The 13,089-nt window shown below is 41.1% G+C and overlaps 1 protein-coding gene across 3 annotated transcripts in view; it reads left to right on the top strand.

Annotated features, from left to right (window-relative positions):
- Positions 1-13,089, top strand: part of MYO1B (myosin IB) — a 193,063-nt gene that overhangs the window by 104,659 nt on the left and 75,315 nt on the right. For all 3 annotated transcript variants that reach the window (XM_065930935.1, XM_065930933.1, XM_065930934.1), the window contains 2 exons: positions 6,492-6,596; positions 10,512-10,558. In XM_065930935.1, coding sequence (XP_065787007.1) covers positions 6,492-6,596; positions 10,512-10,558 — 152 coding nt within the window. The remainder of the gene's footprint in view (positions 1-6,491; positions 6,597-10,511; positions 10,559-13,089) is intronic.

Below are 13,089 nucleotides of genomic sequence, written 5' to 3'. Positions count from 1 at the left end.
TAAATTTATTAGTTCTGAAAAAAAGATCCTCAGAATAAGCCTTGCTTATGTTCATACCTTTCTTCCCTGACACTGATTGAATCCATGCGAAGCCTGTTCCATTACATGTATGGGTCTTCCCTTGCAGTTCAGTTCGGTTCAGTTGCTCAGTTGTGTCCGACTCTTTCTGACCCATGAACCACAGCACACCAGGCCTCCCTCATCACCAACTCCCAGAGTCCACCCGAACCCATGTCCATTGAATCGGTGATGCCATCCAACCATCTCATCCTTTGTCGACTCCTTCTCCTCCTGCCCTCAATCTTTCCTAGCGTCAGGGTATTTTCAAATGAGTCAGGTCTTCACATCAGGTGGCCAAAGGATTGGAGTTTCAGCTTCAGCATCAGTCCTTCCAATGAACACCCAGGACTGATCTCCTTTAGGATGGACTGGTGGGATCTCCTTGCAGTCCAGGGGACTCTAAAGAGTCTTCTCCAACACCACAGTTCAAAAGCTTCAATTCTTCGGTGCTCTACTTTCTTTATAGTCCAACTCTCACATCCATACATGACTACTGGAAAAACCATAGCCTTGACTATAGACGGACCTTTGTTGACAAAGCAATGTCTCTGCTTTTTAATATGCTGTCTAGGTTGGTCATAACTTTCCTTCCAAGGAGTAAGCGTCTTTTAATTTCATGACTGCAGTCACCATCTGCAGTGATTTTGGAGCCCCCAAAAATAAAGTCAGCCACTGTTTCCACTGTTTCCCCATCTATTTGCCATGAAGTGATGGGACCGGATGCCATGATCTTAGTTTTCTGAATGTTGAGCTTTAAGCCAACCTTTTCACTCTCCTCTTTCACTTTCATCAAGAGGCTCTTTAGTTCTTCTTCACTTTCTGCCATAAGGGTGGTGTCATCTGCATATCTGAGGTTACTGATACTTCTCCTGGCAATCTTGATTCCAGCTTATGCTTCATCCAACCTGGCATTTCACATGATGTACTCTGCATTTAAGTTAAATAAGCAGGGTGACAATATACAGCCTTGATGTACTCCTTTTCCTATTTAGAACCAGTCTGTTGTTCTATGTCTATTTCTAACTGTTGCTTCCTGACCTGCATACAGGTTTCTCAAGAGGCAGGTCAGGGGGTCTGCCATTCTCATGTCTTTCAGAATTTTCCACAGTTTATTGTGATCCACACAGTCAAAAGCTTTGGCTTAGTCAATAAAGCAGAAATAGATGTTTTTCTGGAATTCTCTTGCTTTTTCGATGATCCAGTTCAGAAACTTGCTTTCTGGTTCTTCTACCTTTTCTAAAACCAGCAAATGTCTGGAAGTTCACGGTTCACATATTGCTGAAGCCTGGCTTGTAGAATTTTGAGCATTACTTCACCAGCATGTGAGATGAGTGCAATTCTACGGTGGTTTGAGCATTCTTTGGCATTGCCTTTCTTTGGGATTGGATTGTAGATCAGTTGGTGAAAGAATCTACCTGCAATTCAGGAGACCCAGGTTCGATTCCTGGGTCGGGAAGATCCTTTGGAGAAGGAAATGGCTACCCACTCCAGTATTCTTGCCTGGAGAATCCCATGGACAGAGGAGCCTTGCAGTCTACAGTCCATGGGGTCACAAGAGTCGGACATGACTTAGCAACTAAACCACCAGCACCACCAGTATTCTTGCCTGAAGAATCCCATGGACAGAGGAGCCTCATAGGCTATAGTACACGGAGTCGCAAAGAGTTGGACATGACTGAGTGACTAATACTGTGAGATTCCCATCCTTTTGTCCTTATGGTTGCAAATCTCATTGTTTTCTGTTTCTCAAGCACCTATTGCTATTTTGCAATGTTTTCTTACATAAAAATATTATTATACATGAATTTATATGATTACATATTGGGCTTCCCAGGTGGCTCAGTGGTGTAGAATCTGCCTGCAGTTAACAGGAGCCGCAGGAGACATGCGTTTGATCCCTGGGTCGGAAAGAGCCTCTGGGGGAGGAAATGGCCCAGCCACTCTCAAATCCATAGGATTTGCCTGAGAAATCCTGTGGACAGAGGAGCCTGGCAGGCAGCAGTCCATGGGGTTGCAAATGAATTGGACATGACTTAGTGACTAAACAACATGATTACGTATTATGTAATTCTACAATGATATACAATAGGTATTATTCACAACACAGTGCAAGGTATCAGAGTATACAGGGTTGAATTAGTTATCATTATTACCTTAACAAGTTAGAATTTCTAGAATCATAAGCTGTCTCCTATAACCCCTTTCCGTTCTTTGTAGAAATGATTTCTGATCTAGATATTTTGATCTAGAAATGTTTTGTTGTAGGCCATTTGTCCATTAGTGTGCATTGTCTGGATAGCCTTTGATGTTCTGCTGTTCTCTGGTGAGAAGATGTTTTGACATCAAAGACTTCATATTTTATTTCTCTGACTCAGTGCATTTTAAAATTTAAGTTACATTCAAATGTGTATGTGTACATAAATCTACACATGTAAAGTATCTGTGAGTTAGAGAACATGATGAACTAGAACCAGTTGTACGCAACGCTGTTATGTTCTGCCAATTTTAAATGTCAGTGCTCTTATATCTAGATCAGCAGTGCTTTTCAGAGCTATGAGTACACACTAAGAATACCTTTTTTTTTTGTCCTAAATAGAACCCTTTTATATTTTTACAGCAAACATGCAAGACATTGTCACTGAGAATGTGATTAGTGGATTAATGCATTCATTTTACTCAAAAGTATTGTCTTGGAAAAGGCTTACTCTTTGTTGTCGTTGCCAGGGTCGTGCTTAGTTGGTTCCTGTGGAAGTTAACATGATTCAAAAATTGGGCTTTGTAGTGTGGAGGAGGATGATAATCTAATTCTTGATTCTTCTCAGAAATGTAATATTTTTCATTGGTAGAGGTGATTATATAAAGTTTTGATTTAGATAAATATCTAAACATTTGAATAAAGATCCGAATTTATTTGAACTTTGGCACAGAAGAGCCAAAGAAAATGAAGCAGAAAGTCTCATGAGATAACTATTATTTCTTGTTTCCAGCATGGTGAAATATAATGAAAACAGTCCTCTAAACTACCTTGGACCTTGCAACTTGTCCTTACAGGTTTACTTATTTTCTCTAAAGTAGTCGACTATTTTGTGAACTACTTGAGTTAAAGATCAAGTATTATGTCAGAAAAAAAAAAATAAGAGTTGTCTCCTTTAGATAGTTAAGAATCTGAACATAAAAACTTGTTAACAACTTAGAAGGATCTTTGAAGTATATTAAAAAATTATAGTTGAATTACTTAAATAGATTTTAAAATTAATAAAACTGATTCCTAATTTCAATTTAAGTTAACCTCATCTTGATATCTCAGTAGATATTGTGGGTTTACATACAATTTTAACAGCCATATGATGTCAGTCCAATCCAAATCCCAAAAAATCTGCTACTGGTGCCATTTTAAAATAGATTTGACCCTGAGAGAATTTGCTACTATTTCTTTCAGGCCATTAAAAGGTCTCCGGGAGGTCAAATCAATCCTCTGAGCTACCAAAGAGTTCTCATTCTTGGTTGACCTCCCTTCCTCCCTCTGTTGCCATATACATCTGCACACACACGTGCATGCACGCACGCACACACAGCAGTTTGTCGCTGGTGTCCATCTTGGACTCGAACAGGATTTCCAGAGAACTGGGTGTAGCCATGTACCTGAGGTTTGAGGTTTGGCTGCAGTGAGACTCATAGTCACTGAAGTAAGCAAAATAGCCTGGCCTGGACTTTTACTATTTCTTGTTAGTTTACCTAAAAGAAAACCTACCTTTCCATCTGAAATTTTTATGTATATACATGTGTGTATGTGTGTGTGTTTACCACTACCTGGAGCAGTTCTTTTGCCTGTAAATGCTTCCATTCTTCTAGGAGTATAATGAGTAGAAGGGCTGGAAATTCAAGTCAGGAAGAGTATAGGTAATACATGTGAGAGTGTAGGTGGGGATGCGGAGCAAAGAATGCTGCTGAGAACGCAGGATGGTGAGAAAGCAAGCCTGGAGGTGAGTGGTTTCAGAGGCCACACCATAGTGTTGGAATGCGTGGGCAATTCAGGAGAGTTGGCCCACAGTTGGGAGACCAGATAGCACAAGGTGTCAGGAGTTTGCTGGGAGGGCTGTCTCACCTGACTTTGAAAGCCAGGGATCCTAGAAACAAAGTATTTCAAAGTGACAGAAGAAGAGTTCCAGTGAGGACCGGTGGGCACGGGGAAATGCAGCGCTCAGAAGTGAAGTGAGAGGTAACAATATGAACTCAGTTCATGACTGAGGCCAGGTCACGCTGATGGAGCAGCAAAAGCGTGTCCATACGGTTCGCTTGCCTTTACATAGTGAAACCCTGAGCACAGGGGGAAGTGTGGTTCAGAACTAGACATGATGGAGCGTGTGTTAAGGGGCAGTGCCCTCTGGAAGGAGGGCATTGCAGAAATGCAAGGCTGATATTTCTCAGTTACAGTCTTTAAGAGGAGACAGCAGAAATCGGCCATCACAGACCACCAGAGAACCTATCTGGACTCGTTCTCATTACCCAGAAAGCAAATTGGAGGCAGCGTTAACTCCAGCCATTGAAGAAGTACCCTGCCCCCCACCACCATCCCGAGGGCTCCAGTGAGATCGCCTGCATCCTCAGCACTGCTTCTAGCACCTCCTGCTTGCGCTCCCTCGAGGACTCTGTGGGACCTGGCGCTCTGTGGCTCCTGCTACTAGCTGAAGCTTTGGGTTTGTGTGTAGGCCCTGAAGCACGTGTTGGGCAGTGCACCCAAGGTCGTATTCCAGTCATTCATTTCTTCACATATAGATGTGGGAAATGGGCTGGAAGTTACCTGTAGATGTCCCCATGAGAAAGGGCAGCATTGAGATTGATCCCCTTACACCCATAGGTAGGGGTCCTGCCACTCACACCTATGGAAGGCTCTCCTGCCCTCCGACAGTGGCACCAGAGCAAAGAACCTGCAAGAAAGTAAGATTTGGGGAGATTGGTTTTTCTTCTTGACTGCCCGAATGTGAGTCCTTGTGTTATTTTGCTGACATTTACTGGTTGAGTGTTTATCACATCCTGATTATAGAATATTAGAACTGGGGTAGTTCGAAAGAGATTGGATAGCAAATAAGTTTGGGAAATGGTGCGTTCTTGACCTTTTTCCAGACTTCTACAATGCACATGCTCCTCTAAGAAGCCATGTAATAAGGAAACCTGTTTTACTTAACCTAACTCACTGTGGCCTTTAAAAGGATCAGTTTTTTGGAAGTAGATGCTGAGAAGAGACATGTACTGATTGCGGAAGGATAAAACTGGATTTGACCCACCTTACCAGTTCCAGCTGGGCTTCCCATGTGGCTCAGTGGGAAAGAATCTGCCTGCCATTGTAGGAGATGCAGATGTGGGTTTGATCCCTGAGTTGGAAAGATCCTCTAGAGGAGGAAATGGCAACCCACTCCAGTATTCTTGCCTGGAGAATTCCATGGACAGAGGAGCCTGGGTGGGCTACAGTCTATGGGGTCACAGAGAGTGGGACACAACTGATCACTCATGCAAAGCAAAAGCACCAGTTTGAGCAAAGAGTTCTTTGCATGCCTCTGGTGGCCTGCGTCTTTTAGCAGGGAACTTTCTACTAGTGAGGTCTATGAAAATAACTAAAAGGTTCCCTAGAAGGTCTGTATTTCTTGTATTCAAATCCTTAAGATTAGCTGCTTAGTTTTTTCATTGATTTGAGGAGTAATTAATCTGATTGTAAGTAGGCCAGTTTGATTTAGAAAGTATTTTTGAAGAGAGGCAGTTATTTTAAACTTTAAAAATACATTTGGTAAAGACACTCAGGTTATCAAGTTCATTTTGACTTGAATCACCTGTGTATAATATAGTAATTGTATGTAGAATTAATTTTAAAAATTGCTTTTTAAAAATTAATTTTTTATTGAGGTATACTTGATTTACAATGTGTTTCAGGAATATAGGAAAGTGATTTAGTTATATGTATATATTTATATACACAATTCTTTTAAAGATTTTTTTCCCATATAGGTTATTATAAAATATTGAATATAGGTCCCTGTGCTATACAGTAGGTCCTTGTTGTTTATCCGTTTTATTCATACTAGTGTAAATTATGACTTTTTTCTGGATTATATGTGATAACTCTATTTTTAGTTTTTTAAGAAACAGTTGCTTTAAGAAGATAGTCCTGAGATCTTGTTGGCTATGTTTACTCAGCCAATTTTTTAGCAACCCAGTGATAACCTTTAAGCACAGTTCCTGTTATATCTAAATCAGTGATATATCTGAATAGAAAGCATGAATATTTTAAAAGGTTTCCAAAACATTTTTTGCTCCCAGGAAGTGGAGGCTTTTGAGAACACTATTAGTGCATATTCTCTCCTAGATCTCTTCACCCCAAAATTTAAAAAAAAATTTTATCTGCTTAATTTATTAATATGGCTTGTTTTCATCCACAGAGGCCAGCAAGCTTGTTATGTCCTATGTGGCAGCTGTTTGTGGAAAAGGAGCAGAAGTTAATCAAGTCAAAGAACAGCTTTTACAGTCCAACCCAGTTCTGGAAGGTAGGATTTTGGGTGTTTATTGGTTCAGTGTGACTTGAACAGTAAATCCAGTTTTCGGGGCACTTCAGGCACCTGGAGGTAGCCTAGGAGGGCAGAGGGAAGAGGAGAGTCAGGCCCAGACCTGCTGAGCAAGGTAGCATGCCATAGGAACTCGGGGCTGCATGAACTTGAAGGAGGGAACACTTTCCTTGGCTAAAGGAGCTCTCCTACTTGCAGCCACTTTTTTCCCCTCTCAGTTTTTGTTTGAATTACTTAAATTTTGCTTAATAATAATCAATTGATATTTGCCTTTGACTTGACAGCTGGGAGAAACTTAGTGAAAAAGAATAATGTGAGGGCAGTGCTATTTTATTCAGAATAACACCCATGACTGGTGATTTCTGTTGTCAGGGAAACCAAGGCTATGTCAGAGAAACATTTAAGGACCAGTTTCTAAGGGTTACAGAAAGCCTAAACTTGACTTTATTCTCTGTTTGGCCATCTGGGTCAGTCAGCTTGAGCTGCCATAACAAAGTACCACAGACTGGGTGGCTTAAACATCAGAAATCTATTTTCTCACACTTGGTGAGGCTCTAAAGTCTAAGATGACCTGCTGCTAAGGTAGGTGTTCTTCTGAAGCCTCTTGGTTTGTAAGCAGCTGCCATCCCGCTGTGTGCTCACATGACCTCTTCTTTGTGTGTATATGTGGGAGGAGGAGGGGGATGATGGGTGGTTGGGGGCTGGCTCATAACCTCATCTGATTACCTCCTAGAGGCCCATCTCCAGATACCATTACATTGGGGGTTAGGGCTTCCAACATGTGAAGTTGTGGGGAGGGAAGGACATAAACATTTAGTCCATAATACCATCAGGAAACCAAGCCAAAGATAAGTCCCCTTCTGCCACGGAGGTTGGCATAAACCATCAGCATAAGCCATCCTTATGTTGAAATGAGTAAATCAAAGCCTGTCTCTGTTGATGGAAGGCCCACTGCATTGTGTATACTGTAAGCATACCTGTATTGTCATTTGACACAGTTGTTAGGATAGAATAGGTTTCTCAGCCAGGGCATTGACAGTTTGAACCGGGTAAGTCTTTGATATGGAAGGCTGTCCTGCACCTTGTGGGATGTTCAGTAGCATCTCTGATCTCTACCCCTGGGTGCCAGTCACACCCCTACCTCTAGTTGTTACCATTGAAGATGTCTCTGGACGTTGCCAGCTGTCGTGGGGAGCAAGACAACCCCTGGTCAGAAGTTCTGGTCTCAAAGAGTAGTTTGGTTCAGCCGTTTGTTCAGAGTCATGAAAGGTCAAGATTTAACATGGATTAAAGCAGAGCTCCTTTTAGAGGAAGAACCCTCCACCCCGCCCCAACCCAGTATGGAGAAGCAGAGCCCTGCCCATTGTCTCTGTTACGCAGGCCGAGTCCCTGCATCCACTGTATTACACCGTATACACCTTTATCCCCCGGATAGTGAAATAAAACTCATGGAAATACTTTGCATATGAGAAACAAAGGCCAAAACATCATTGTTATATTGTTACTGATCTTTCTTTCCCTTCAGTACCTTAACAAATAAAGACGCTATGATAGAAAGCACTGTATCTTCTTCTCATTCCAATATTTGACTTTTTGTTTATTGTCTTTTGCTTTTAAGTTAGGATGCTATACATGTGTTATATCTCTGTAGATGCTTATTTTAAGAATGCTGAGCTCTAACAGAAACACTGTGGAATGCTATAGCTTGCATCTGTGATTAGAATTTGACTGTTTATTTGATGGTATTTGAAACGAGGTCTCAGTGCAGGAAATGGGAGAAATGTCCACTGTAGGCATGTATTATATTTTATGGGAATGCTTTACTTTTTAACTGGAGTTGCTACTGTAAATGAACACTTAGCACAATGAACTTAAAAAAACAATTGACGAGTGTGTCTCGAGTGTTCTATAATGGAACACTTGTTTTTGCTTCTGAGGCTTACAATAAAAGACTTTAGTGTTTAGAGCTATGTTTAGTAACATGCAACTCAGATTTGTTTGATGAAAAGATGGTCTATGGCTTGCAAATGGCACCCTGAATAAAGTTTTTTGAAGCAATTCCTTCACTTGCCCTTGACCTTCAAGCCACAATAAACTCTCCTTTATGTGTCAGCATCTTGTGCTAGACTTTGGGGCTGTGCATATTAGTTAATTTGGCATCCCTGCGTGTTCACCCCCACCACAAAGATCTAGCCTATGAAAACACGGAAAAGTTATGGTGTTCAGGATGACCAGGTCAACACTCACCATTAGCAAGGTTACATGTATCAAAGCCCTTTAGCTGATGGTGGACATGGGATAAGGACGTGAACCTCTTCAGCAAGCATCCTTTTTTGAGTGTTTTTCATGTGCAGGTTTCTTTACTTAATACAGCATCTCAGCTTATTTACTATCAAAAAGAGAATTTGTTGTCAGGGACCGTGAAGCCATACCCATTCCAAGTGGAATCTCCGAATCAAAGAACTTGCCTGGTATGACTTTGTAAATTTTGTCTTAACTGGGCAGGAACCAACTATTTTTTTTTTATCAAAAACATAAAAATACCAGCTAACATGAAACACAGTAGGTTTGGTTACTGAATATCCACAGTGAACTTTCCAAATTTTGATCAGAGGATTGCTTTCAAAATTTGCACCATCTTTTGGCCATTGTTAATCATTGTTAATCATCAGAATAATAAATTCTGATCTTCTTCCCTCTGTTTAACTTAATGAAGCTGTGAGGGCTTCTGGGGTTTTGATACCTGGCCTCTCATCTAAAGAGTCATTTCTATTCGCCACACCATCACATATCACATTGCAGAACCTACTGGCTGCAATATGGCCCATGTATCCCTCAGGGTAGGGTGGGAGGGTATTGGTAGAAGAGCAGAATTTCATGCCCATCCCTGGATTCAGTGAACTGAAATGTGCACTTGAACAAGATCCTCAGGCGATTGGTTTACACATTAAAGTTTGAGGTATGCTTTTGGGCTTCACAGCATCAAACAGGGATCCCCTCTGCTTCCGTGATTTACATTTATCCCACTTAATCATCTGTTACCAAGGCCCAGGTTAATCTGCTCCTATCTTATGCACAAGCTTGATGAAACAGTCCTCTTAACCTTTTAACACTGAAAGATCTTTGTCTGACTGGAGTGTTCTGTGCCTGGGGCAGTATAATCCCCGTGGTTCTTCTGTGCTCTCATTGGAAAAGGCATCCTGTGGAAGATTCTGGCTCCTTGAAGCAGCTAAGCTTGGGACTGACTTGATTTTGCCTTGTGGGCTGTTTTTGTTTTGTTTTTCTGGAAAAACAAGCTTAGGTCTGATGGACATAAACTAATGAAAGTATGTGGTATTTTTAGTCTATTGGAAATGACGTTAGTTTCCAAATTTCTTACTTTCTGTATTTCAGAGTTATATATTTAATCACATTTAAATAGCTTTTATTTCAAAGTTAATTAAACAGTTTACAGTTTCTCATGCTTTTTTCCACCTGGAAACCTCATGAATTGAGTTTCATAAAACCTTTGGTAATGTTAACTAGTTACCTCTAAAATAACCTTATTTGTTGTTTATAATGGAAGAAGAACACAGAAGCCCTGCTTGCTAGCCATTCAGTTGACTACTATCAAAACAGTTAAAAGGTGTTGAATTAGACAAGATTGTTTACAGTAGTACTTGGAAAAAAGTTCCATAAATCACAGGGATGACTCTTTCTATGAACTTATAAGAGGACATGGGAGCTTTGGCAGCTTACTAAAACTTGCGTTTAGTTTCTATGGAAATTTTCTGGACAGAAATGTCATTGCTGCTAGTAGCATTTCTAGAAATTTATAGCTGTCATGTATTTGTTTTATTTTTTGGCTTGAAATTATTTTTCTGTCGCTTGACCACACATCTGTTTCTTTCCTACCAGCATTTGGAAATGCCAAGACTGTAAGGAATGACAACTCCTCTAGATTTGTAAGTATTTGTATAAGCGTAAGTGTTAACACTAATATTTAGCCCATGTATGTTTAAACAACCAGTAGATGTTTAATATTTCTTAATACCCACATTTTAAAAAATAAGAAGCACTGTATTGAGACAGGCTAAAAGTTCTATAAGGACTATTTTCATGCTTTCTGGAATTTTCCTTTCAAATTCTTCTTGGAGTGACAGGCTTTTTTTTCCCCCATGTTTTCTTATCATCTATCAGAAAATTCTATGAGCAATTTAAATTGGGCTGTTTAGAATCTTTACTAGTGTTGAGTTTTGATATTCAGAAAGTGTAATTAAGACTCAGAAATTAAGTAGAAAGGAGGATAGACTAGGTAAGTTTGTTTACAACTCTTACCCTTTCTTCAGTGGGGCCAGAAAGGTTGGACATGTATTCTAAAACCTTGTAGAGATAAAAATCAGTTAGTGTGGCCACCAGTAGGGGATGAGAGGAATACCGAACAGTGATGACCGAAGCTGACTGAATCCTTTCTAGTCTCATCTCCATGTCTCCAGCATGCACCCTGCACATCAGCCCCTGGGATCTCTCCAGCTGGGCTGCCCTCTCTCCCACCGCTGGACACACGCACTGCCTGGAGACAGCTGGGGGAAATAGGATGAGTGTGATGGTTGCATTTTGAAATTGATGGCTTTTTTCCTATAGTTTAGTTCTATGAATTTGATAAAGCTGTGTTCTCATGTACATTGCTTGGGACCATTATTGATGATCTTCTGTGCCTCTCTGCCAGCCATTCTTCCTACACCCCACACCTCCTCCCCAACCCCCCACCCCTAGCTTCCTTTAGTCCCCTTTTACTTTTTTCTTGTTAGAGTTATCCCATGCTTAAGGCACGAGAATGACCTCAGGTGGGGATAGTTTTGATAGCTTAGAAAGTGGAAGACTAAGTTTCCTAATTCCAAGGCAGTGAAATTTTTCCATTGGATTACCCCCTTAAGTTGTTAAAACTGATTTGAGCCGTGCCTTTTACTGTTGTGGTAACTTGGCTAATCTCATTACATAAATAGAACTAGACACAAAGTGTGGGCGAATAGGAGTAATTCCAAAGATCAAGCTTCTATATAGGTTAGAGATTTTATTTTTGCTGTTGGCAAATATACATACATTTTAAAAATTTGCAAATATATTTAGTCTATAGACCATAAAAATTCAGAAAAGTATATTGCTTAAAGAGTCATTAGTACTTAGAGATATTGGAAAATCTAGCAAAAGGCTCAGCAAGTGATTTAGCTTGTTGAATAACTTCAGAGAAATCCTATCATAACACGGGTATTAGGATATGAGATTAATACTTGATTAATTGAAGCTAAATCATTTCATGCCCAGTTTTTAGTAATTACTCTGCTTTGTGACCTGTGACTTTGACCAGTAATATACTCAAGTCTGTATTATAATACTATAGTAGGACTCTTGTATGTTTAAAATTACTGCTGTATATATAACAGGGGTTTATGAATCCAGGGAAGTTACCTTTCCTCCAAATATGCTTGACTGATTGTCCTGGAATAAATTTCTTGATCTCTTTGCTGAGAAATCTGGTAGACCCTTCATCTCACGGTAGCTGACAGTGTGGACCCGTGTTCCCATGATATATCTCATAGTGACCCCCACCCCAGCCCACACTTTAATTTGACATATTGAGCTTCTGTTAAGACTCAGTGTTTTTTTTCTTGGGGGGGGTTAGTTTAAGGCTTTGAAAATCACTTCTTGATCGAAGAACTTTGGAAGGGGATTTTGTTGAGCATCTGCTGTGCACCCCGAGGTGAATAAGGCTCTGGAGAGCATGGGAGAGAGCGTTATAGGGCCAGGAAGGTCTCATCACCACGCCTCTCATTTGGTAAGAATAGAAACACACACACAGTTTATTCATTTGTTTGAAAACTCTGTTTATTTTTTTTAAACGTAGTTAAGCTTAGGTCTCCCTACATGTCCTCTTGGAGCTTGCAGTCCTTTCCCCACTAGCAGCCTGAGTGATCGTTGCAAACTGCCGTCCCCTGCCAGTGACAGCCTCTGCGGTCCCCTTGCACCTGGAATACAGCCTGGGCTCCCTCAGCCCTCCTAGGGCGAGCTAGGCTGCCCAGCCGACCCTTGCCAGGCTCCTCAGGCCTCAGCCACACAGGCCTTTGTGACTGTCAGGCATGTCCGAGTGATTCCCGGCCTTAGGCTTTTCTGTTGCTGGTCCTTTGGACCAGGGCGCTCCTTCCCCAGATCTGTGTATGACTGGCATCTCGTATTGTGTAGGTCTTATCTCAGATGTCACTTCCATGATGCCTTTGGTAGGCATCTCTGTGACTTCACCCTTTTTTCACTTTTGAAGGCATTCATCGGGCTCTGGAGTTAACTCTGCTCTTTCCCCATTTCCATCCTCATTGGCCCTGGAGGGTAGGAGCCGAGGAAGCGAGCTCCTCAGCCTCTTGTTCACTAAAGTGGCCCCAGGAGCATGAGTGAGCTGGTGCCATAGTGGACTCTGGAAACATTTATTTGTTGATGAATGGAT

The sequence above is a fragment of the Muntiacus reevesi genome, chromosome 3 (genome assembly GCF_963930625.1).
Source record: "Muntiacus reevesi chromosome 3, mMunRee1.1, whole genome shotgun sequence".
In the NCBI taxonomy this organism is placed as follows: Eukaryota; Metazoa; Chordata; class Mammalia; order Artiodactyla; family Cervidae; genus Muntiacus; species Muntiacus reevesi.
Note: the sequence above shows the minus strand (reverse complement) of the source record. Positions and strands in the feature narration are given on the sequence as shown.